General features: G+C 41.6%; 1 protein-coding gene and 1 long non-coding RNA gene across 5 annotated transcripts in view; one reads left to right on the top strand and one right to left on the bottom strand.

Moving 5' to 3' along the window:
• The window catches only part of atrn (attractin), a 131,999-nt gene that overhangs the window by 52,654 nt on the left and 51,900 nt on the right, over positions 1 to 27,445 (bottom strand). For all 4 annotated transcript variants that reach the window (XR_003270628.1, XM_026151857.1, XM_026151858.1 and 1 more), the window contains exons 21-25: positions 26,910 to 26,962; positions 24,715 to 24,809; positions 21,823 to 21,901; positions 21,089 to 21,246; positions 7,490 to 7,551 (exon numbers count right to left, since the gene is read on the bottom strand). Coding sequence is in view for 3 of the 4 variants with exons in the window: in XM_026151857.1 (XP_026007642.1) it covers positions 7,490 to 7,551; positions 21,089 to 21,246; positions 21,823 to 21,901; positions 24,715 to 24,809; positions 26,910 to 26,962 (447 nt within the window). In the remaining variant the exon portion in view is untranslated. The remainder of the gene's footprint in view (positions 1 to 7,489; positions 7,552 to 21,088; positions 21,247 to 21,822; positions 21,902 to 24,714; positions 24,810 to 26,909; positions 26,963 to 27,445) is intronic.
• On the top strand, positions 9,666 to 11,025 carry LOC113011964 (uncharacterized). Its single transcript, XR_003270629.1, has 3 exons — positions 9,666 to 9,934; positions 10,622 to 10,710; positions 10,908 to 11,025. It is a non-coding gene; the product is annotated as an uncharacterized LOC113011964 (long non-coding RNA).

Genomic DNA, 27,445 nt, shown 5'->3' with positions numbered 1-27,445 from the left:
CTCCATCGCTCATTTTCAAACTTAGAAGAAAGCAGCCTTTGGCCTGCCGCCTACATTGTTAGAAAATGAGGGAGAAATTATTAAATCATGTGGGTAAAGATTTTGCCCACTGAGGTCCAAAGACACATATCTGACCCCGGATATTTCTGCTATATTAATATAGCTGAATATTCATAAAGGGCCTTATTACCCAGCTCAATAATTTCAGAAGTTTGCATGACCCAAGTTCTGCTTTTGCACTGCAGACTCTTCCACAATCTGTGCTTCTGTCAATCATCCATCACCCGTCCTGTCAATGCGACGCGAGACGCTCATCCAGATGGACATTTGTGTACAAACACAAACATGTGTCAGAGGGAGAGCCGAGTGCACGCTCTGCACGGTGCATATCCCTGTTGGGGTCAATGTCACATTCTTTTCCAACCAATTACAGTGATCGAATCTGAAGACAGAAATGCTCTGGGCTCCACAGTGAAGCCAATGAGGACAAATGTCACAGGATAATAATGGAGAATGATTTGTCTTAAGTTAACAGGCTGCAGCTTAAATTGACATTTGGATTTGATGATATTGACCCAACTCCGTGCGCGTGCAGTCATCCGCGCGCCCGTCTGAAGCTTTAAAGATGCAGCGGACAAAAAGCGCAGCCACTCGTTGCATTGTGAGGTTTGAAGGACAATCACTCAGCTCAGAAGGCACGTAGCGCTGGTGAGCAGCCAGCTGCCTCATATATGAACAAAGAGTGCTTCTGAGTGCGTGTTTAAGGGTGAAAGACCGAGCGCGTGCTTTGAGAGACTTTCTGTGCCAGCGTCCGAACCTGCAGATGTGTTTGAGAGGCTCAATAGTGAGATGATGATCACAAAAACAGAATCATTTGTGATGTGCTGCAATCCACTTCCAGCTGCAAACATATGCAAGAGTGGCCATTAGGTTCCTATCAAAGTCTGGAGCCAACGCAGAGAACCCTGAGAGTGTGTGTGCGTGTGCATGTGTGTGTGGTTGCGTCCATAGTTAAGAGGATAGTCTTGCTTTTATTTCTTTCTGTGGCTCGCTAAACGCTGGGCACCAAAACACAGAGAAATAACAGAAATATGACGAGTTATCAAATAATACATCAACACACTTAACTCCCATTATGTGCAAGTAGGTGCTGCTGACTACAACACACATGGATCATACATTTGAGGTCCACTTCATCTTAGAGGAGTTCTTGAGATGAAAGAAGAAAGGTGTTTTTTGTTTTGTTTGCACATGGCGTCAAACAAAACATTAATAAAATATTAATAAACCTGATTACTGAACACTGAAAACACAGAACTTTAGGTACAAGAAAGGCAAGAGTGTTATTTTAGCACTGACAATGGAGGGGGAGAAAAAAATAAGAAAAAAGCAGAAGGGAGGAAAGAACAGACAAACTGGTGTGCGACTGGGACAGGCTCAGCACAGAGCCAGTGGTGAAATGCAAAGATTAGACTGCTGCGGCTTCAGCAGAAGAGAGGAAAGGCGCGACGGGGAGGGCAGAGGGAGCAGGAGAGAGTTAGTTGACTGTGGGAGCTGGTGCGACACGCAAGGTTGAGATACTGACCGAAGAGACCTGGGATTGACGACACAAATCACCTCTCTGCTTTAATCAGGTAAATGGTTTAGAACAAGGTCAGCAGGTGCAAATAACACTGCTGCCCACTTTCTGCTGCTGCATGCTGATTGTGGTAGTGCTGAAAGTCGAGATCTCGCAGTTGTTCTGAATTACTTCTGGTTGATTTTGATTTCTAGTGTTAAGATATTCGTCCAGGAAAGCAAACAAAACCTAAGGAAGCTGTCAGCTGGTGACTTGACAGAGGTACATCTGTAAAGACATACGTTTCTGATGTAGAGGAAGAAAAAAGACAGAGAGGAGAAGAAAAAAAACAGCCCCGAGTGAAAGCTAGTCTTCACTCTGATGTGCATTTTCAGTCAAACTCGTCTGTCTCGCAGGAGAGAATTTAAGTCTCTTTGGTGGCAGTGGCATGATTCATTCAGCACCCACACATCCACCCAGACTTGGCCCAGGGTGGGCAGCCTGCTGGTACCCAGTCTTTTAATGCCTCAGTCCCAAGCAAATTACATTTCCCCTCTGTTAAGAAACAAATCGCTAATCATTTTAAATGCACAACCATGCTAACACACTGCAAAGTGAGGTGAAATGCGATTTTTAAAATGTGTTTTGCGATATTAATAATTAATCTCTCCGAGCATGACATGTCGCATGGGTGACTCCGTGTTGCTGATTCACATAAGCTCCATGTGGATCTGTCATCCTTGCTGCTGCACCGTTATGTTGGCAAACATTTTTAAAGTTGGGAATTTCTGTGGTGCTTTCAAAGACGGCTTTTCTTGTTAACACGCAGATACAGATTAGTCATTCTCAATACGTTCTAAGGCAAATCTTACTCTGAACGACACTACTGCAGGCTGTGGGCTGATGTGCATTAGGTGCTCTAATGAGTATTTTCAGTAACAGGGCATTTGTCATTCTAGCTAGCAATTTGTTAAGGTTATCTGGAGACATTTGCCCTGCTGCTTTACGAAGCGGCACTTGTTTGACGGACACTTTGTTGCAGTTTGTTGTCCTCCTGAAGAGAGAAATTGGCACCAATCAGTCATACACAGGGGCATGGCCATGCAAACTGAAATGATAGCTGTCCTTTTATAATTCTAAGACTTTACCGTTCTCAAACAACCCTTAACTAGCCGATGTACTACTGCGGTTTCCAGCAGTGCCAACATAATTGGAAATGCTTTTGCTTTTATTCCTGTAGTAATTAAATAGCCTTTGTGCCGTTACCAAAGTGGATTGATAAAGATATTTGATTAAATACCACTAATGACTTATAATGAATGATTTCATGAATTGGGCCACTTGGCAGCACAGTGGTTAACGCTGTTGCCTCACAGCAGGAAGGTCCTGAGTTTGAATCCACCCTACTTGTTCTCCTTGTGCATGCATTCAGCTTTCTCCCCTTTTATGGTGAATTTAAACTTAAAAAAACAAAAACAAGGACATGTCCAGGTGACTTTACAGTAACAGTAACAGTTTAAATATGAACATGTCATTCGCTGATGTGCCGAATCATTTTTAGACAACAATGCGAGTCTGTAGGACAGAAACAGCTTGCGTCACCCTGCACAGACAAAAGCTGATAAAAGAATTTGTTACTAAAAATACCAAATATTGCCAGTCTTGTCTATTAATGTTGCTAAGTGGGCGGTTGTATCAGTGTTTTACACCTTCTAGAGCTCAAGTTTGAAAATTCTTGCATTTGTTAAGCTATTAAAGCAGCAATGAAACCCACCACAAACCTTTCATTGGGGATCTCATAGGTGGCAGAGCAAACACCATATTTTAATATGTGAAACACATGATTAGCCCCACTTAACACACCAGGTTTCCTGTCATTTACAAAATTTGTAATGTGTTTACCTCGAGCAGGACTTCCAATGGAAAGAACAGAGTGTCACTTTCCAAAGATAAGTGTGTCTTAACAAGCAATAACAAATTAGATTTGGAGCCAGGTGCTGTTGACTTTACTAGATTTGACAGGTACTTAGGATATCAATTGTAAGAAAAATGTGAACAGGTTAAACACGACGATGATTGTCTGCTCGCTCAAATATTATTTGTAACACAAAAGATGAGCTCAAAGCAGCGATTATTAGCTATACCTACACTCAGTGACTTCGTGAACTTATTCATAGGCAGCGAAGGGAGCAAAGCACTCTTAGCACCAGGGTTTTAGCCTCCACTGGGAACAGCCATGTCCTAAAATATATGCAAGAAACCGTGCCGAATAGAGGTGCCCACCAGATAGCCCAAGTTATTTTAATATTAGCTATCAAGCAACAGAGATGTGTCTGTAGTCTCCCCCATGGGAAGCCAAATTTTCTAGGACATCAGGCCTGAGTGCCGCACTGACCATTATGAGGTTAAGTCGAGTTTTTTTTTTAAGAAGTAAACACCGCGCCGGGTGGACGTGCAGTCAGTGTTCTAGAACATTTTCTTCTGTTACTTTCTCGTCTCCACAGGAACGAAAATAAAAAGCAGCTCCCAGAGCAGAACAAGTGCGATCTCACTGCAGGTTAAACAAGTTGAATGTTGTCTCAAACACTTGACAGTTTCATTGCCGTGCCTTGACCTTGTTCTTTATGCCAGATTGTAGTTACTTCAAAACACCATCTCTCTCTTGTTTAGCCCACACTGCTGCGAGCTGTAGAACTCAGTGCTAACGCTGAAATATCTGCATCTGGCTGAACAGGATATTAAAGTGGTTCTATGTCATTTTGCTTATTATCTATTCAAGTACCATCAGTTCCCCAAGACACAGATGTAACCTCTGTGGGTCTTACTTCTGTACACACCTTTGCTAAACGTTTCCTTTGTATATAAGATAAAGTATAAAGAAAAAAACTTTTTGCTTTCCTTTTGCAGGAGTGAGAAATGTAGGTTATATGATGTGTAGTGTCAGACTTCCAAATAAGAAGAAGCCAAAACTGCACTAATATTTCCATGACGAATGTGCTCCCGTGTGCAAATGTTAAAATGTTGCAAATTTTTTTTGTGGCAGTTCTTTAGCCTCTTCTACTCAACCAGTTTGGTAGCCAAGAAATTTGTCATTCAGGTCACTATTACTTCAAAGACCGCTTGCTTTAGCAGCAGCCAAGTTTAAAATTAAAAACATGACAGCTAGGGAGAAAGTGAGAATACATTTTCATTGCATTTCCAAAAAAAAAAAAAAAAAAAAAGTTTTTATGAAATTTCACATTCTCCAGGGCTTTTCCAGGCCTGGAAGAAAACACTCAATTTGCACAGCTAGAGACAACATTCATATTTGTTAAACATTCATGAAAGGAAAAAAAGCTTAAAATTATTCAGAAATGTTGGAGAAGACCCTGACTCTGCTCGATCTGAAACGTTTGGGGGGGGGTTGTCTGCTTTAAAGAGCCTAGGAAGCCTAAAGGTGAGAAAGAGCTGGAAGACTGGACACGAGTATGTGGATGCATCTGTTTGCTGTTAACGCTGATGTTTAATGCATCTCTTCTGTTCTGCTCTGTGGCTGGAGAACGCTCGTGGGGGTATCTGTGCTGGCACTGCAGATAACAGAATGGCACTACCTTCATCTGTCCCCACAGGGAACATGGCAGCGAGAGGAGCAAGAAAGAGAGATTAAGACACCGAGAAAGACTGAGTGAAGGAGAGCAAACAATTTTCACGTTAATTAGCATCCCTCTCCTCCCCCGCAACGCAAACAATGCAGAACCCACAGAACGGGAAGCAAACAGGGACACGGCTGCTGCAAGCTTGCTAACTTTAAGTCTCCTCATCTTGTGCTGAATCAGTGGCAGGCGGCAAAACACATCAAAAAGGACAGCGCTGTGGGATTAAGAGCAAGTCAGAGGGAGTGGTGGGAGGCTAGGAGTAAAAAAAAAAAACAAAAAACAAAACACAAGCCAGGGGAAGGTGGGGAGGGCTGTGGAGACAGGCGAGGGAAAACTAGGCAAGGGACAGAGGGGAAAAATGGAGGAGGCAAACAGAAGGGGAAGATGGGAGAGCCAGACATGAAAGGAGAAAGACAGAGGAGAACATGGTGGGAAGGTGGGAAATGGGGAGGATAAGAAAGAGGCAGGGGACAAGAAAAGCGGGGATAGGGAAAAAAAGAAAAGAGAGCAGCTAGAAGGAAGGCGGGGGAATCTAAAAAATGATGAATGAAGGAGAGACAGAAAGGGGAAGAGTAGAGAAATAGGGAGCACAACGGGAAGATGGTTCTGTTTATGAATCGCTGTGACTCTGCTTCCTACACACAGCTGCTCTGCTGACATGCAAACACCCAAATGCTGACGCATGTCAATAAACGTACCAGCATCACAATCCAGTAACCGCGGGGTTTCTAAGTGAAAGCAGAGGAAGTGAGGTGCACAATGCCGTCCTACTGCCTTTAATGGCGAACGCATCCAAAATAAACCTCAGGAGAGAAAGGCGGTTTATTCAGCTGATGCTGAAACATGTTGTCGAACAGCCGAACGGCCGGTCAGAAAAATAAAAAAAGGATCCATCAAAGCAGCTTGATCAAATCTATCGTCCTTTACATGGCTGCCGGATCGATAAAAACAGCACGACTCGGAACAGCTGGCAATTTCTTCAACACAATGTGGCGAGCACACAAACATGAAAAGAGTCCTACAATTCTCCTCTGGGTTGGAGGCGCGCAAACACAAACCCGCACGCTGGATACTCGAGAGAAATACCATACATGCAGTCGAGCATGCAAGGACACAGTTGTGTATCCAATTTTTGTTCCATCTCATTTTTGAATCGATAACACATTACAGCAGTTTCTGAAGACGTCGAGCACAGACTCGGGGATTCGTCCAAGCCGAACATATGCACATTTTTAGACCTGCCAGGGAAAAAAACCAAAACAAACTGCATCTCCATCATTACAAAGTAGCGCATCACTGTGCCAACAATACTCCAGAAATTCATTTTAAATTCCAGTCAAGACACAGAGGTGAGTCACTCAAACATAACAGATACATCACAGGAAGATGTGTGCAAACTCATGTGCAAGACGGCAAAAAACAGTTCCGTCTCCGTGCCATCGCACATTTTAACATCTGAGTCAACACGGCATCATAAACTGCAGAAGTAAGCCGATACAGGGGCTACTGTATGTGCCTGACTTCAAAGCAAAGCAAACATTATGAATGTGGAATTAACTCTGATTCTAACGATGCTTCTTTTGAATTTTAGGCTCATGTATCTTTTAAGTGAGTAGCTGCCATACAAACATGAGCATGTAGCTGCAGTTTAAGATACCATCAACAGAATATCTTCAATTCTTCAAATGACTGAAGTCATCTCCACTTCTTGTAAGAGTGTCTTAAGGCATATACTAAGGGTGATCTCACACCAGCCACGGCTGCCTTGCACCGTGCTTTCATATAACTGCTCCCCACTCCCTACGATGCCCTTACCAGTCCAGGCCAGAGCGCCACAGTTTGTCTCAACGTCTCTACTCCACTCTCGAGCTCACAGCTTCTTTCTCACAGACACATACTTTTAAAATAACCTTGCATTGCATAATGAGGTTCATCACGTTACATATTTTGTGGGTTATTTGGGGAAGTGGTGCTACGCTGTTTCTTTAACATTTGTTAATTGCTTAACACAGTGATTAACAGGAGGGTCAAACGAACACACACACACACAAATAGCACATTTTACTATCACGTTTGCCACAAAATAATGTTTTTACACTGTACGTCAGGCTGTGTAAGGCACAGCAGAATCAAAAATGGCTGGTATAAAAAGGGGAAAGCAGCTTTGGTAATCCATCACCATCGTTCACGTTGAACACAGGCACATGTATGTACACATTAAGGGTGAGTGCAGCAACATTAACGCCCGGCATCTCTGGTGGAGGAGCGGGCGAGTTGACAGGGGACGGCCGCTTACCTGAAGAACGTGACGAAGAACTGCACCAGATCCATGAAGTTACTATGCTGGGAGAAGGCAATCTGTTAAAACAGGAAACAGAGGGCACAGGAGTGAGTCAGAAATCTGCTTTAATAGAGGAGATTTTGAAGCAGGTCAGCGTTATACATTCAAAAAAATAAATAAATAAAGCTTTTGACCAGCGCTGACCTTGCAGATCTGAGGAGAGCAGGAGGGATGCTCCTGCTCTCACTATGCATGTTTGCATTGCATACTGTGAACCATCTATATGATCAACACTTTACAGTGTGTCTAAAACATTTATTATTATTATTCTTATCAGTGACATTTCTCCTTCGCTGAGGCTACCCATACACGGCTATCCCCAACTGCTGGGAGGTTGCCAGTCGGTTGGCTTATCTGTGCTCCCGACTACACGCCTGTCAGAGACAACGACCCAGCCGCCGGACCTCTCAGCTGCCCACAGCCTGCACAAAAAAAAGCATTCCTGCACATGTGGGCAGAAATATTCACTATGTAATCATCACAAGAGCAATTGTGCTAACATAATCCTGTCTTAATCAAGGTTGCCAGGGGTAACATTGGCAGTGAGGTACCAACTCCCCAATGCCCCCTCCTCTTCTTACGCCTACAACTCCACCCCCCCACCCCCAAGCAAAATGCCTTACATCCACCTGTTCCTACAACAACACAACACTGCCTCTATCTGGCAAACCAGAGGTAATGTAGCTGCTGCCATGTTTCTGTTATGTGGGAACTTGAACCAAAACTCCTCACTGCTTATAATTTGTATGAAAAGCTGGTGCAGCATAGCATTCCTCGGAGGGTAAATATATATATATATATATATATATATAAACAAAAACAAAAAAACAAACAAAAAAAAAACCCCAACACAAACCACCTGTCATACTCAGATTAGTCCATGAATATGCAATAGGTGGGGGAAAAAAAAAACAGACAGGTCAGATTGCAAAAATATCTACAGTGTCTTTACACCAGACCTCAACCAGGCCAAAGGCACCGGGCTTTACAGTGAGGTGACAGGGGGTGTGGGGTGCTGTGGGATCGGCCTGGGGTCTAATTTACTTGTGGAGTCAGCGCCATCTGGATTGCTAATGTGTTGCCGTTGATTACTGTTGAGCACAGATTCCTCAGTGTAATCATTTTGCTCCAGACTGTTGAACACTGAAGATAAGTTCAGGGTACCAGTATAGTCAGGGAAAAGTTTTAAAACGATGACATCAGCACAGATCGGGATAGGCGACCAACACTGGAGCAGTTTAGGAATTAACCACAGAGTACTATAATGGACAATATGTGCCACTAATGCTTTAAAAATCAGTGATTTGATGTTTATCCAGGTACAAATAGGCCACTGACTGTGAGCCATCAACAAGTAATGTACGCTTTCTACAACAAATGTCTTCTTTTTCCTGTGCATCACCAGTCCCCCTTCATTTCAAACCATTATCAGTCAATAGACCGGACCCCTACCAGCATCTTTTCCCAAACCATAACCACTCCAAGCCCCGTCTGGATTTCACAAAACCTACCCAGGAAAGTTATACAAGCTGACTCAGAATGACCTGAAATGCACTCCCCCAAAGTACGGTAGATTGACTCGGGACTGACAAAAAAAAAAAAAAAAAAAAAAAACCTCTCTCAAAGTGGGTCTTGTCACATATCTATTAACTTGGGACCCTGCGGAAACACCCTGTACTCCTGCACTTAGCATCCTGCAACCTTCCTGACGAGGTTATGAGCTAAAGTTTCCCTCGTTATCACCCATTTCCTTCATATCTCTAGAACCGTACATGCGATTGGCACGTGGGTGGTAATGTTTGATTTGGGGTACAACTATTCAACCTACAAAAAGTTCTATACAGGCTGATTACTTCCAGCTATTCATACTTAGTGTAATTCTGTCTAGTTACTTTTAGGGATTAAATAACTATGGATGCTTTAAGATGTGGAATCAGAACGATGCCACCTTGAAACGAAACCGGAAAAAAAAAAATTGTAACTGAAATAAATGTACTGAAAAATCTTGTATTGAAACCGAAAAGAAATTGATAGTGAAAAACAATTAATTGAAACTAATTTTTTTGTTTTATACGCTTACAATTTTTTTTTTCAGTTTCAATCCATTTTTCAGTTTCACTCTGCTGGCACTGTTTTGGCGTCCGGGGGCGCGCTGGGAGGGGGGCGGGGATTCCGACCCGCATGTATTTGCATATATTATAATGCTGACCAATGACTGGAGAAAACACTGACGACGCGGCTGCGGTCACGGACAAACATGCACGTGTCTGTTCGGGAATGGCAGATGCAGAGAGGTCCAGCGTTTACATTACCGAGTATTTCAAAGTGACAGCCTGAGGTGTTCTTCAGTAAATTGGACTACCGGACAGGAGGACCTGAGGCCCCACCGCATTATTTTTGGTAAGTTAAATGTGTTTGTAAACTAATCCGTAATTTAGGTCCTTAGCTAGCTACCTAGCTAGTGCTCACCTTAGCTAGCTAAGATGAGCACTCGGCTGTCGGGGAAACGTGTTTTGTATAGTTCGTTTAGCTAACCAGTGCAGGTGAATGAATTTACCCTGACTAAAGAAATCAAGAGAAACGCACCGGGCTGCTCAGTGACTAACCACGGTTACTGTACTTTTATTATACTGTAAGAGCAACAGGCTGGACTCTGCTTCTGCTCCTGTGCAGAGCTGATTATTAAATATGTGGAAACAGCAGCATGTTTTCTGTCGCTTTCCACATGTGGAAGGACATTAACGCCAACTTTTAAAAACCTGGCACTTCAGTAACCCCACATTAGTCAATAGCTACGGATTAAAGAGCAAAGCCCGATACTTATGTACTGAAACCAAACTACTTCCGCTTGTCAGTTTAAGTTAAAATGTTACATTTTTTCCTCTGATTATTTTTGCTTTTTTTTTTTTTTTACTGAGTTTGTTACAAATATTCAGGTTAAAAAACTGTCTGAATAATTTTTAATGAGTTATGTTCACAAAGTCACATGTGCAGTACTCTGTACAGCTTGCATCCTTTAGGACAAATAATTTGAAGCATTAATATTTCTTGTTCACTGCTGATAACACCTCCGTATGTTGTGACCAGGATGCAGCAGCAGACTGAACCAGAACTGAAACCTGCTCCATCATCTCATCTTTGCAGATGTCCATTTATAAAGCATCAACAACTCAAAGGTAAACATAATATTAGAAAATGTGTTAGTATATAAGGCCTTTAAAACAAATAAAAATAAACAGCTGTCGGCAGAACTGTAGACTGAACAACTTCAGATCCTGAGTGTGTGAGGACAGAAGGATCAGCTCTATTTCAGATTTGAGAGATAAACTTTATATTTCAGTTTGTAATGATTCTGTTCTGTTTGTGATTACAGGAGCCGTCCTCAGATTCAGACCTCAGCACCACCCAGTGACAGCAGACAGATCATCCTATATCTTCAATCTTTGTAGTAACTCCAAAATTAACTGAAGAAAACAGTACAAAGGTTAAAGTACCACACGTGCTGTCAGTGAAAGCTGCAGCTGTTTTATTGATAAAGTTAAAGACAAAAAGTCAAAAGGATTAATCACCCCAGTGTTGGGAAGGTTAATTTTAAAATGTATCCCACCAAAGATTATAGAAGTAATGTATTCTGAATACTTTATAACTACATGAATGTACTATTGCTGTGTGATTTATTACTATTACTGAAGGCTACTCGCCATACCAATACCAACTAGATGTTAAAATCTTAATATAAATGAGTAACAGTAGGTGGACATTAGGTAAGGCTGCACTTTTTGCAACGATCTCGTGTAGAAAACTATTCCGCGTGTATATAAAACAGGTCAGCGGCTCCGAACCGTAGTAAAGGGACCTCTGGCTAATACGTCGGGTTCGTGTCGGGCTCGTAGCTGAAAACTAACTTTACTTTGTTGTCTGGGTCGACTTTGCTAGCTAGAGACAGAGAGAGGTGTTGAAAGGCTGCTCCAGCGGGACTTATTGTTTCAGAGGAAAACACGAACACAGTCGAGTCTTAACAACTTACTTACAGCTGGGCTCGTCAGGCACTCTTTTTGGCTGCAGTAGTTATTATTATATTTACATGCTTCCAGCTCCCGTTTCTGCTCCGTGACAGCTCGTACTTTTCCTTCCTCCTCACTCACAGACACATCACGGGTATGGCAGTCCATTCTCCCTGCAGCACGGACTACACTGAGGCCTGAGGCTACATTGTTTAGGGCAATGCCTTTAACACTCTGCCTGTTGCCTTCATATTAAATCATTTTTGTATAATAATTTTTAGAGGCTCTTATTGTTTTGTTTGGGTTTCCACTGGCGTGGAATTACCAAAAATAGAGAGACCATAGCCTAACATATGAAACAGGAAAATACCGCCATGTAATCCATTTATTTCAACAAACTAACTGTATTCTCAATATCACCTATTGAACGGTAACTGTAACGGATACATTTACTCATATTTTGTATTTTAAATACGTAACGCTGCTGCATGTATTACGTTACTGCCCAACACTGCCTGTTGATGAGATCTTGTGCCGCTCCTAAAACACCGGCCTCCAACTCCTAAAGAGACACGGGTGTCCCTAAATTTAGCAGATATTAGCTTCAGGCTAGCTTGCTACGACGAATAGGCTAACACCAGCATTTTACCACAAGTTCACCAGATGTAGCAAAAAAAAAAAAAACCTAAACTAATGTCCAGTCCAGTGGGACAGCAAGGAAAAACGACAAAAAATGATTACTTACATGCGGTTTGTAGAAATGACTGAAAGATTAATTTGCTCTGTTTTGAGTTTTGTTCAAAAAAAGAATGACTTCATATAGGGAAAAATATATATCATATGCAGGACACTTTAAACTAGTTTTTTAATTAAGCAGCAAGGCAGAACTAAATCAGGGCTGCATCAAGACACGAGGACTAAACTCCAATTCAACCAGACCCAGAACTGATCCAGAATTAAAACAGGACTACAACAGTTCAAAGTCAGGACTACTTAGGATTTAACCAAGACAGAACCAGAATCAAAACTAGATGATAGTAGCACTAAAAATCATCATAGAGCTGCACTACACTTATTTTTTAATTCTACCAAAGTCCACTATTTAGATTGAGAAAAGTTTATATAATTATTTAGCCTTGTTGTTCAAACAAGCCTGCAAAACTTAATAAATATATAACTTGAAAAATAACAAACCTAAAAAGAAACGAGTACCTATGATACGGTGATACTTTTGGTAAACAACCATTTGACTAACATGTGTGTCTCACCTGCTCTTGTTCATCTGTTCTGTCCTCATTCTCTCTCTCCCTCTCTGCTCCTCTCTCTCCCTCTTTGTGCTGACAATCATCAAATATACAGTTGAAACCAGATATTTACAAACTCTTCAGATCAAAACAAACACTTTTTTAATTGTAACATCAAATCAGACTAAATGTTTATTTTTTTTAGATTGATAAATATAAAAAACATTTGTTAACTTTAAGGGTAAAGAGAGAAACTGTCTGTATTTCTTAATTGCAAATGGCACCAAATTGTATTCAAACTGAGCCACACTTATGGAGCTCCACGATTCTTTTCCTGGTGTTTTGGTTGACATCTCTTGATTTTCCCATGTCACAGAAACAGGCTCTGTGTTTTGCCTTATATGCATCCACAGCTGTGCCACCAGTTTACTCGCATGGACTCTACTAACCTATCAGAAGCTTCTTAAGCTCAGAATGGAATCGTCTGGAGTTTTCTTATTAATTAACAATAAACTGAGTGTATATGTACTCCTACATTTGATCAAAGTGATAAAATTAGAAGCTCTGTCTCTCTTTATCTGACATTTAACTAATTCAAAAGATATTTCAATATTTATTTATCCAAAACAAAACAAGTTTACTCTAAATTGATGTTGTACAGTAAAAAAAATGTTCTTGTGTTTTCCATAAAGTGTAAATATCTGGTTTAAACTGTGAATATACTGCTGTGTATTGAAATTCCTCTTGTTTTGCATAGAAATATACTGAACAAGGTACAAAGCATAATATATAAAATACTTCCAGAGTTTTTTCTTTGAAAGCTCCTTATGTCCATTCTTGTATATCAGTGCATTACTGAAACAGATTTATTTAGCCGTGGAGGGTAACAACTGAAAATATGAAATAAACACACATGTAAGCTAAGACTCTCTAAAGAAACAGCATTGTTGTTGTTCGGCTTTTCATTTCGCCATTTGTTGATTCACTTGAAGAATAAAGTAACGTAATATGGGTCAAGTGATCAGTTTGATATCAATCTTTTGTGATACACCGTCATATTTACATTATTTGTACAGTACGAATGATTTGCTTTGGTACCTGGTCGAACTTCAGTTCTCCTCTGTCTGCCTGGCTCAGTTTCTCTAACAGCGCGCAGGCAGCAGCTGCCCCGCCCCGCTTAGTGTCTGAGCTCGGATCATACCAATATTAGGGGGGATTTACGCACAGTCTTAAATTCCCACAGTGTGCACTATGTGCTTCGAATATTGTGTGTAGTTTTTTGTTTTATACAGTTGTCAGCCAGGCATCTAACTATGAAAAAATTACACTCCAAAAGACCCCGGGCTTCTGAAAAAACAACCCGGGCTTAAGCCCAGTAAGCCACCCCCCCGCTCCGCCACTGGTTTGGAGGGTAAAGCTGAAATTGAAGCAGCCATTGAAAGACGGGAAGAGAGAAAGATGGCAGCTTGGTCAGCACCATTGACTGTTCTACAGTCAATGGTCAGCACTAGTGGCCTCTATAATGTGTGCAAATACATGCGGGCCGGAATCCCCGCCCCCCCCCCCCCAGCGCGCCCCTGGACGCCAAAACCGTGCCAGCAGATTGAAACTGGAAAAAAAAAAAAAAAAATTGTAAGCGAAGAATTGTTTTTCACTATCATTTTTTTTTTTTTCCGGTTTCAATACAAGATTTTTCAGTTCATTTATTTTCGGTTTCAATATTTTTTTCGGTTTCGTTTCAAGGTGGCATCGTTCTGATTCCAAACTAAGAGACCAAATGTTTGAATATGCTGTTTGTCTGTTCATTAAAATGTTTGCCAATCTTTGGCAGGACACATGAACGCCTCATTTTAACTAAAAGTACAAGACTATGTTTAACTTACTGCAGTGTAATATATGTGATTTTGGCATTACACAATGCAGCATTGTCAAACTCTTAGGCTTAAAATTCATCCATGCATCTTCAATAAAAACCCTGCGGAGGCATTTCAGGAAATTATTCCATTTTTAAAGAAGCCAATTAGGTTATTTGCAATTAAGAGAAAAATGTTTGGAGGAAATATTTTACTTCCTCGTCCTCATGAATGTAAAGTGGGGGTAAAAGTGAAAGGCTGAGAGAAAACGCACCGGAGAGTTTATGAACCTGCGAATTGCAGGAATTCTTTAAAGAGCGAAGCATAGAATTATCAAAGAAGCCCTGTCGGTCGGGGCACTGAAACCCAGCATGTCTTATGACAACGTCCTAACAAAGCCGTCGCATTTTTTTTCTTTTTCGTTGATTAGAGATTCATAATTCTCTGCCCCCACCCCATCAAAAACAACGCCAATTTGTCCAGCACAAGAAAAAGCAGCGACATAACTCCGTGCCATTAGTGCTTCGACTCAATTTTGAACAGTGTGAGGAGGCTGTGGCACTGGGAAGATGTGCGATAACAGTTATTGTAGCGGCTAATCTCAAGTGTCAGCAATGTGCGGTTCTCTGTCAGTGACAGGCAGGCTGAAGGTGGCAGCAGGCGGCCTGGGCGACGCTCTAGTTATGTGCCCAGCAGAGGGTGAATTCTTTAGGGGTTGTAAAGGATCTCACAGCAGGGTCTGTCAGCCTGCCGCCGGCCATTAGGATTGGAAATATTCTGCCTTAATGGATTCTGACAGCTGCTTGAAGTATATTGGAGTTTTGAAGGAAAGTGTCGTTATCATTGCGAGGGATGCCTGCTCAACAGGTTCTGCTATAAAGGAAGGGGTCTGAGAGGAAAGTCATTTTAAATGTGCTGGACTGTGTAGAACTTTGGATTCTATCGTGCTGCTGTGAACGACATCTGAAAACAAACCAGCTGATTGTGACAAGCGGTCGATCAGATCATCAAACTTACACGAATGTTGTGTAGTAAATGAAAAATCTATCAACACAAATAATAAATGTAGAAAATTGCAGAAAAGTTTATGGTAGAAATTACAAACACAGGAGAGTAATTTACATTAATTCACCAAAAACTCCTCAAAGACAGAAATTGACAGGAGATAAGAAAGTTCCTGTTTTTTCACTGTGTTTTAACTAGAGATGGCATTTTTAATATCTTGCTGCATTTAGTATAAGTTCATACTCAAGTTTAAATAAACAACAACACTAAAGCTATTCTGTTATACCTGTGTGCAAAAAATACACTGCACCCAAACTATCTCATAGTTCAATCTAATAAACTTAAACCTAGTCTATCCTCCCTATTCTGGTATTTTAAAGAGTACTTAGCAGAAATATTAAGCAACCGGGGGGGAAACCACCCTCCACCTCATGATGCTTAATCGACGTAATCAACTTTAATTTGATGCAGGGTGGGGAAAAAAAAAAATGCACAGAAATCAATTATTTTTCAAGAATAATTAAATAGATTCAACATCTTTCTTCAACAGAGAAAAAGATCCTGGTGTACAAAGTAAAATTAAATAAATTCTAACAACAGATTATCAAGCTGTTGTTAGATGCCGGTTTGGTAGCGAGGCTCCAGACCGCTGACAGTCTTGCACGCCACAGCCGCTCTATCACGTGATGCATACTGCTCCGACGTGCTACGGTTATGAGGAGAGTTACGCCATGTCGCAAGTTTTGTGAGGTGCTTTTGTGATATTTAATGGATCGGATTACATTTTTTATTTCTCTCCGATATCCGATCCAGTAATTTAGGTCAGTATCGGACCGATACAGATACGTAATTTCGGATCGGTCCATCTCTAGTTTTAACTGTTGTTCATCTATTACTTAATTTGGTGTAGTATGAATGGCAATAGGTGTTGTCACATTTTCCAAAGATGGGGGTCAAAGTGGGCCACATTGGAGTCTTTGCTGGGCCGATTCTGGCCCCAGGGCCTTATGTTTGACAACCCTGGTGTATACAAATGATGTATGATGATGTTGGTGAACTCTGGACTTTTGCTGTAACAGTACTGGAGGGTTTTCTCTCTTTCTGTTTTTTGGTGTGAAATGACTTAACCATCTAATGAATCTGACATCTTCTGAGGAACAATCAAGAGTCCAGCGCTTTGTGTTTGTGACCAAATACTTGGAGAAGTAATAATACTCCCATCAAACTCAGACTGATTTAATCCTGATACAGGGGCAAAAACAACACCACAAAAAGAACCGTCATCAACAAAACAACACTATACCTGCTAAACCTCAGCATGGCAGCTCTGTCACTGCAGCCATACACTGCAGAAAAATTTACATTTTTCTCAAAACAGCACAGTCAAAGTGAAGCCTCAAAGGTCAGTAAACAGTTTTACTTTACTGTACTGAGCAAGTTAGATTAGCTGGAAAATGATGAGTAGCTGGCTGATTTTCAAATGTACAGTAAACAACAAAATCCGTAAGTAAAATCTGTGCAAACTTACTTCAGTGTCAAATGTTTTAAAATGTTTCTGAGCCAAAACAAAGGAGTACTGCCATTTTATGAACAAGCACGATCCTTTAGAATGACTAAACTGACAAACACACACCAAAATGGAAAGTCGAGGCAACAACAATGTGATTTAAAAAAAGGGAAAGCTAAAAAAGTAAAAAGCCTAAAAGATGACTCCAAGTCACATGAACATTTGGCACGATAATCTCCAGCATGCTGCCAAAATGACAGATTTTAAAAAGAAGTAAAGCTTCTGAGCTGAACAGGAATATGTTCAAAAACATTGGGCATATTTTAAAGAGAAACACAGAGCCACACCTCCGATCACGCCAGGAGGAACTTAAAAAGGAAGAAAGAATCTAACGATTAGTCTTTAAATCTAAATTAAGACTAAATTACCTGCTTTACAAACTAGAAATGAGTTATGCAATTACTGCAAGGTGACGCAATTATCAATTTCTGTAAGTGGTATTCCTAAGGAAAGTACTTACTCCTGTTATCTTAGTGCATCTCAGATTAAGGTGTTAAACATGTAGATTTTTTTAAAGGTAGAATACTTTCATATATAACCACTATATTAATGTGCATGGTACCTTTTTAAGTTTTCATTTTCCTTTAGTTTTTATACAGTAATTTTATGTTGTATCAGTCACTGCAAAAACCACTGCTTCTGTTTTCCAACCTCTCTGCGATCACTATCAAGACACACCCACCAGGCAGCGAGGCATGGCCCAGATAAACGCTACACGGGTCCGTACAGATATGCAGAGCAGCAGTCAGCTGATAGCTACAGATGCTGCTACTCCACGGCGGGGTATTAAATTGCAGGCCGTTGTAATCTCTACCATATCGTGACATGTTCACTAAGGCATGGAACAGGAGATCACAGGTCTTTAATGTAATTAGTCTGGGATTTGTGTTTCATTACAAACATCATTAAAATCTGATCTATTCTTCATCAGGAAAAAAGGGAGAAAAGAGGTGTGTGAGAACTCCGGGCTTACTAATCTCCCTGCAATTGATTCTGCTTTGATGATCCGAGCAGCTCGACGGTTGATGAACTCATCACGGAATTCACTCCGACCACTGGGAAAGATCTCATTTGGTAAATGAGACTAATTACAACGGGGTGTGTCCTGTAATCCAATTCAGGGCTTTTAGAAGTTTTTGATCTGATGTGAAGAAATGTGTAATAATTCCAAAAAGCTTGAACTCAACCGTGTGTTCGGACAAAGTGGAGCGAAGGTAAAACGAGCAAAAAACAAATTCCCTTCAAAATGATGCGCCTGCTGTTCGAGCGCCACTTCCAACCCTGTGAAAGCAAACAGAAGCAACCTTGAGGTGGCGTGTGAAGAGAGGGAGCAAGAGAAAGACAGAGAGCCCTGTATAGCTCAGAGAGAGAGCTTAGCTTCGCGCACTCTGAATGCAGCATGTGTTTCAACTTAACATTCCACTTTGCCCTTGCTCTTTCTAAGTTGCTGTTTATGAACCATTTTCCAGCATGCCGATCTCTGCCTGCCAACACCAGAGGACCTGCCGCCTACGGTTCCACACACAAGCGCGCTCACGTATCCAAGTGTCACACTGCAGCAGACCGCTGAATGCGAGGAGAGCGAGAAAAGGCAAAGGAAAAATCAAGAACTATTAGTCAGAAGAAGTGGTTTAAAAAAAAAACAACAAAAAAAACCCAAACAGAAATTGTTACCTCGCTGACGAAGATAAAACTCCACGAGTGCAAAGTAGGGGGCAAGAAACCCAAAAAACATAGCAACAGACCTGTGTTTTAGTTTCAAAATAGGGGTGATCTTCTACATGATCCCACCCAGGAAGGCAGAAGGTGAGGTGGACCTAAAAGAGGCCGAGTGGGGTGTGGGGGGAGCTAAGTCAGCTAAGCTCTCTGCTCTGCTGTGGAGCTGCACCTCCTGAGGCTGGTTGGCAGCAGTTTGGGTGTTCTAAACTAAAAGCCCTCACAAGGCAGGATATGGTAGATGGAGGCAGGATTTTATTTTTTTCCTCCCCTACAGGAGGAGGGCGAGAGGTGGGGGAAGAAGCTTGCAAGGGGGGCAACCACCGAAAATCATTCCCAGAACTGTTTGGAGAGGCACACAGTCGGGCACAGGAAGCCAGGCCCAGAGTGACTCTCCCCCTCCAGCAGCGCGCAGTCCTGGCAGAACATTCATTTATTACACCAACAGGTTGTATTGATGCAGGAGTTTATACCACCCTGCACAAACACCCATGTACACACGGCACATTTTCAGATGCAATTTCCTGAGATGCTTTATTAGAACTCTACGAATCTACACAGAAAACAAGCCACATCCTACATCAGTGACAACTACACGTGTAAGGATGTCGATACAAAGCTGTATGAGGCGTTTCAAACACAACACAGTCGTTAAGCATAAGGCAACTGAGTACAGCTGCATTTTAATCAGGGCCGAGTCTGTGTTACAGTGTTACTTGAATCAAAGCCGCTGAGTACTGAGACGTAAAGTGTTGTATTGATTACCATTTTGCTAACTATGTCAGCAATAAAGCCAATAAGAACTCATTTCAGGTGAAAAGAAAAGGCTTACTTTCTGAAAAAACAACACAGCTCCATTACATGCTGCACAATAACAAAAACGAGCAAAAATTAAACACCACTGCTGTTTTGTCTGTACAGTCAAACCAAGCTGGTTTAATTTTAATAATTCAGAGGCCTGGAACAAAGTCAGCAAACTGTCCTCTGTCCTGGTGACAGAGGAAATTTCAAATTGACATAGATAATTGTTCTAAAAGTTAAAAAAAAACAAAACTGCAGTAACCACTACAACACACAGCTAACACATAAATTACAACTCTATAAAGGTGTCTTTGGCTTTTAAAGTGTCATGTTTGTATGTTGTTTTAGCATTGCGGATACTGCTTATCTCAGAGTTGTCTAAGGAGCTTGGAAAGAAAAGCCTCTGGACTTATTTAAGTGTCTTAAAGACGTTTCACCTCTTATCCGAGAAGCTTCTTCAGTTCTAAGAGCAACAGGTGGAGAGCCCTGGATTTAAGCCCTATGGGAGTGTCCCCAACAGGGTCATGGACGCCCTGTATTGATCCGCTACGTCAGCGGTCCCCAACCCCCGGGCCGAGTCATTTAGCACTGGGCCACGAGAGTTTAGGCTCAGGTGTGAAATTTATGGTTTCTGGGGTTTTATCGTTAACTTGGTTAACTCATATTGCAGTTGTGTCTTATTTTGAAAGAAATATTCACACGTTACCATAGTGACCAAAAGAGCGTTAAGGGGTAGAGAGGAGGATGTTACTTTCGATGTTGTTGGCGCATTTCAGGAGGACGCTGCTAATAAAGTTACACAATTGCACAGCAAATTCACGTTTATTATTATATTTGCAAAATACCAGTGAATTTGACTTAAAGCTACATTTGGTAAACTCGTCCCCTTTTTCATATATGTGACACAGAAACAAAGCAACCTTCTCTACCTGTCACGTTTAAGGTTTCCGGCCATCATTAATTCTACTTCCCACACTTTGTCATACACCAAGCTTCTCATTTTAACACTTTTAAATTCATATCTAACATTCTTTTCACTTTCATCAAACCAGTGAATGAATGCTGATTCTTAGATGTCACATGAATGACTTACTCTGTCTGGCAGAAGTAAATGTGCCCAGATAAGAGCACTCCATAAACTGACAATCGATCACGCTTCTTTGGCATTTGAGTCATCAATACATGTCAGTTTTTATGTAAATGTATTGCTCACAGTGGAGCTGTATCATAAATATAGAGTTACAAATTGAACAGAATTTTAGTATTGCATTAATCTGTAGTGAGCCTGTCTTTACCTCCCTGCTTTACAAATATGTATGGTAACAAAAACGGATCAGTTATCGTTAAGCGTACGAGTTGCTTACTTGGATCTTGATGGGCCACGTGAAGTTACTGACGTAGACGAAGAAAGTAATGTTGGGGCTGTTTCGGAAATCAAAGTTCTCATTGGAAAAGCTTTCTTTGAACTCTTTAATGTTGCTCCGAGAGACGATGGGGATCTCCTCTCCGGCCTGGGTGCCCGCTGGGTGACACAAAAAAGGGACAGAGATAGAGCGAGAAAATAGGAATACAGAAAATAGAAATAACAGGATGATAAAGAAAAGAGGAGAAGAAAGGGGAAAGGGAAGACAGGACAAAAATGTCAAATCATACAAAAGTTATAGATGATGGAGGAAATTATTTTTAAAAAAAAAGAAAAAACAAGACAAGACAAAAAGAAAAGGAGAATTTCTCATTTCTGCTCCAGTGTCTGGTGGAATTTTATTGACACAACAAATGTGAAATATCTGCATTACTTCACATTTGTAAATCTCCTGGTGCAGAAACTACTACAATGGAAAGACAGGTGACTTTTCATATCATTTTTAAACAGCTGTGAACATGGTGACAAAAAACAAAACAAAACCTTGTCATTAACTTGTTATTACATGAATATAAAACCAGTCATCTTCACTTTCTTTGTCTGAGAAAATCAGTAATATTTATCATTTTATGCCTTAATTTAAACACTTGAGTGCATATTTCAATCACTGGCCAATCATTAGCTCATTGACTAATTCGTTGAGCAGCACTAATAAGGGGCTTTGTTGAGACTTACCGGTGAAGCTGGTGGCCCAGGTTACATTCAGATTGAAGTTCTTGGAGGCATTTATGAACATGTCTAGATCTCGGTTTGGCTGAGGACAGAAACACGGACAAGTCATCATCATCAGTTTACTGGTGTCATTTCCCCCACGTGCCCCATAGTGGTCGAACCGCAATTCAGTGAAGATGGGCGAGTCCGTTTTTTACTGCAACCACCAGAGTAAACGAAAAACAAACTGCTCGTAGCACACAGACCAGGAAAGCCCTTACGTTTTACTGTAACTGCAGAGCAGCGACTTTGTTCACTCCTCCGGTATCACTTTGTAGCTGCACAAGCACTTACTGTATTGCAGACCAGAGCAAATTTGCAGAGCTAATGGGAGGCCGAATTAACAAATCAAATGTTTGAATAAGCACCGCAGCTGAACACTGTATGTATCACATTCACTGTAAGTGAAGCTCAAATAATGTCAAACAGATGTAAGCTGAGATGTAATTGATGTTTACTCACTAACTGAAAGCCGGCGTTCATGAATCAATCATTTATTAAAGAAAAAAAAAGGCAACAATTAACATTTCAACAGCTTCAGCGAAGCCGGCTGAAGCTAGACGGCGAGAAATCCAGATATATATATATGAGGTCTTCAACCTCAGTCTGCGACTGGGGAGAGTGCCCGCCCTATGGAAGACATCCTGCATCGTCCCGGTCCCCAAAAAGAACCGGCCCAATGAGCTGAATGACTTCCGACCGGTGGCACTGACGTCACATCTTATGAAGACTCTAGAGCGGCTCTTCCTCAACCTCCTCCGACCACAGGTACAACATGCCCAGGACCCACTACAGTTTGCATACAAGGCGGGTGTCGGAGTGGAGGATGCCATCCTGTACCTCCTACACAGAGCCCACTCACACCTGGATGGGGGGAAAGGCACGGTCAGGATCCTGTTTCTTGACTTTTCCAGTGCCTTTAATACCATCCGGCCCTGTATGCTTCAGGAAAAACTGAACAGGATGGAGGTGGACCCCTGCCTGGTGGCTTGGATCTCCGACTACCTCACCGACAGACCACAGTACGTCAGGCTGAAGGACATCACGTCTGACACAGTGGTCAGCAGCACAGGAGCACCACAGGGAACTGTGCTGTCCCCTCTTCTCTTCACCCTGTACACCTCTGACTTCTGCTACAACTCTGAATTATGCCACATTCAGAAGTTTGCAGACGACACAGCCATCATGGGGTGTATCTGGGATGATCAGGAAGAGGAGTACAGAAGTCTGGTGAGGAACTTTGTCGCATGGAGTCACACAAACCACCTGCAACTCAACACCTCAAAGACTAAGGAACTGGTTGTGGACTTCGGGAGGTCTAGAGCAGGTCCACTGCCGGTTCAGATAGAGGGGGAGGAGGTGGAGGTGGTCAACAAGTACAAGTACCTCGGGCTGTGGGTGGACAATAAACTGGACTGGTCATGCAACACAGAGCACCTGTATAAAAAAGCCCAAAGCCGACTGTACTTCCTCAGGAGGCTGAGGTCTTTTAACATCTGCAGGAAGCTCCTGAGGATGTTTTACCAGTCGGTGGTTGCTGGAGTACTTTTCTATGCTGTGGTGTGCTGGGGGAGCAGCACAGCAAAGAAGGACTCATCCAGGCTGGAGAAACTGATCAGGAGGGCTAGCTCTGTGGTCGGCATGAAGCTGGACACTCTGGTGACAGTGGCAGAGAAAAGGACATTAAAGAAACTGATGGACATTATGAACAATGCTGGGCATCCTCTGCACACGGCCATAAACAATCAGAAGAGTCTGTTCAGTGACAGGTTGCTTCTCCCCAAGACAAGAACCAACAGGCTTAAAAACTCCTTTGTCCCACACGCCATCAAACTGTTTAACTCCTCTCTGGAGGGGAGAGGGAGGGGAAACAGGAGGACAAAGGAGGGGGGAACAACTAAGCTGTAGTGCCTCTTCACCTCACTGTGCAATACCTTTTGTGCAATACTTTTGTAAATAGTCAACGGTGCAATAGACTCAATACTTGAAATGTGCAATTCACTTGTATTTTTATTTTTATTCCTATTTATTCTATTTATCCCCTTCGTATATTTTATTTATATTGTCTCTGTATTTATATATATGTGTGTGTGTATAACTCTGTAACTTCTGTCGGTGCTGTGCTTTTTTGGAAATCGAATTTCCCAGAGGAACCCACCCGAGGGATTAATAAAGTTCTATCTTATCTTATCTTATCTTATATTTTGTAAACGATCTTTTGGTTTCTGATTTACTAAATAACTGCGGAACAACTCAAACAGCTAAAAATTCAACTTCACCACAAGTTTCCTGGATTTGCTAAATATATATCGAAATATGTTGTGATTTGCTGTAAGAGTTGAGCTTCCCCTGTAGCCGATTGTGTATTTGTAAATCTTTAGTAGAAGCTTTGTCAGGGGAAAAATACCATCTGGAACATTTAATCAGATGCTTATGTTTCAATTTTGGCCCCAGATGCTGCAGCCAGGTAAACACGACCAGACAAGCTTTTGTTTGCTGTAAAAAACATCTGTGTGACTGACTCTCTGATGAGTGGCCACATTACTCTTCGCTCTGATCACCAGCTTATCAGCGAGGAAACTTTCCTGCAGGGAACATAGTAAACCAGTCGACTCAGTTTGTTGAGTGATTATTAAATACTGATTCTTATTTTATTTTGAAGTTAGTTTTGGCGTCACCGTGCTTCCTGCCTGTCCAGTACAATCGGTGTGCATGTAAACTACTGAACTACCATCTAAGTTATCCCTAAAATGACAAAGAAGTGAGCCTATTTGTTCGACAACAACTGTAAACTTTCTAATCCTCACAGAAGTGACAGCTGCTGTGGCGGTGGGGTGCTCACTGTTAGACACATACCTCCTCAGGTGTGGCCACAAAGTTGATGGCCGTGTAGTAGCGGTCGTCTTCCTGCGACAGGCTGAAGGTGAACTGGTAGTCGATGAGGAGCGTGTCTGTTTGAAGCCAGTGAGCCAGCGTGGGAGGAATGTGGTGGGGATTACAAAAAGAAGCAGAAGAACAACTCAATCAGTCTAGTTTGAAAGTCACACAAGAACATGGTTTCAGAAAATTACTCCCATTCTTTCCCCGTTTCAAACATTCGATTCGAGACCTGAGGATTTTGGAGCATGCTCTGTGATGAAGGTCAGGACAGAGGATGGGTTACATGACAGCGTGTCAGCTAGCGGTAAATTACAGCTGAAGGTCACTTTCAGGACAGCGCAACAAAACAGGGGAGACGGACGCATTCAGACGCCAGGGGTTATTCTGCAGTTACAGTTCCACTCAAATAATCTGGATAAGAGCGATTTAGATGGGGCCAAATCTCGAAAATAAGTAAACATAAAATAATCCCACCTCAACAAAAAGTTCAACAAAAAAGTTCAACTTCAGTCAAAAATCAATTTAAACAGCTGGATCACGTACTTGGAAAAATTGGAGGGTTTTATTTGTTAGTTTGTTTCCTCTCCATACAGCAAGGGTAACACTGATCAAAAGCTTTATAGATATTTGAATAATAGTACATGGTGCTGTCATTAAAAAACACTAATGTAATTAACGTCTAATGTACAGAAAACATTCCCAACTGCTTCAACTTCACATTAAAAGGAATGTAACCGGCAGACATGAGTTTATTTTTATTATTAGGTAGTAACAGGAAATGCAGCTTGTGTCAGGAACCGAGCGCTTGCCACTACTGTTCCCCACCAACGCACATACAAAACAACAGTCCCTGCTGGCATTTTTTTGACAGCAGGTCGTTTTGAAATATTACAGGGAGTAATGGGACAAGAAGGAGCAGCCACGGTGAGCTGGCAGTCACTGGCAGCACGCCTCTAAGCTCCCAGCAAGGTAACCGAACGAACACAGTGGGGACGTAGACTCATATTGTGCGAAGCAGAAAATCAGATCACCGTGGCTCACAGGCTGATTGAAAATTCCCAATTACAAATTACTGCCCGACTTCTTTATTAAAGTTGCAGTGTGTTTGGATGACGGGGGCGTTTGCTACAACCACAAATAGCAACAGCTGCTACCAAAAATAAGCTGTGTCTGAACACTAGCTGTTAAATTCCATTATAGATTAATAATCTGATGAGGAATGAATTTACAGTTGATTGATTTTTAACAAACTATCCAATTAATTCAGGGTAAATATGGATAACACTTAATGTTCCTGCTCATTTATGCCTTAGAAACATTTTCACACCTTAGCAGAATACAGGGTAATAAAAACAAATACTTTTTTTTTTTTTTTTTAAAGCAGCACAATGGATGACCTAGTTCCTCCATCAGTGTGAAAATTTAACACTATTTTCACACGAAAAACGAAAATAAATATTATAATGCAAATTTGCAAAAAAGCAGCATATGCATCAAAATAAACTATTTCCAGCAGTGCAATTTGAGTCCTAAGCATCCCAGAAACGACACAGAAAGTCATAAAGTCAAACATAACTTTTAAAAACATCAGTATAAGCTCATGAGGCCTTGATGGTAAAAAACTACATTTCCGCGAAAATGACGTCACTTCCGGTTTCGGGCAGGTCATGGCGGACATGCGATAGTTCACGCTGATGGACGTAGGAAGTGTTACGAACAGCTGATCGGATCGGCAAAGCGAGTTTCTGGAATATTATGTTTTTGTTCCTGCAAGCGCTTTTTATGCAGTTTTTGGCAAAGCTATATGTGGAAGGAAACCGATCGAGGACAAGCTGATGGCATAAGATGTAAGTACAACTCCTCCGGTTTCATATGCAAAAAAAATTATTGCGCTAGCTCACGTGGTCGCAGTGCTACCGGGATTTAAAAATAGTTACGCAAAACGGAGCGTGCCCGCTCTGACCGGTTTTAAAGGGTTAAAAGAGCAGCTCTGGCTCTGGATGTTATTTTTTAAACATCAAACTGCTTTGATTTAGGAGCCGTGTTGCTGTCTTGCCACTGACATGAACAAGGAAGAGATTCAGACCTCATAGTGCTCTCTTAATGTGACACCGCACACGCACGCACACACAAACCCCTTTACTGACGTTAGTAATTGTAATTCCACTTACAATAGCATGTTCCTTTGAGGGGGTTGCCTTGGTAGCGGTTCTCGACTTCACACCTGAAGAGAGGAGAGGGAAAGATGAACAGGGATGGTAGAAAAGTCAGAAAGAAAGGAAAGAGGGAAGAGAAGTGTTAACCTTCAGCCAGGAAGTAACACCACAGTGTAAAAGAATAAAAAAAAAAAGATTAAAAGGAGACCGAGTGAGCGTGATGGGAATTCACAGGAAACGTGTGCCTACGAAATCTTTAAAGAAATTTAATAAGGCGAAAAAAAGGCCTCATTTTCATACTGATGACCAATCATTTGTGAAACCTTATCTCAACTTTTTAAATGGATTTTGGAAAACCTTCTGATAATGAAGTCCAGGGTTAAGACAAGTACTAAAAATATAGCTGCAAGCGCTAATGAACAGCTGCTGCTGCGCTGTGCCATGGTTAGAGTTTCTCATTTTGAAATCTCAACATGTGGCTTTACAGGTCTGGAAAATAACATTTCAGGGGAGGAAAAAAACCCACTGAAGTTCATGTGGTTCAGCAATTT

The sequence above is a fragment of the Astatotilapia calliptera genome, chromosome 19 (genome assembly GCF_900246225.1).
Source record: "Astatotilapia calliptera chromosome 19, fAstCal1.2, whole genome shotgun sequence".
NCBI classification, from domain to species: Eukaryota; Metazoa; Chordata; class Actinopteri; order Cichliformes; family Cichlidae; genus Astatotilapia; species Astatotilapia calliptera.
This window is presented reverse-complemented; position numbering and strand designations above follow the sequence as displayed.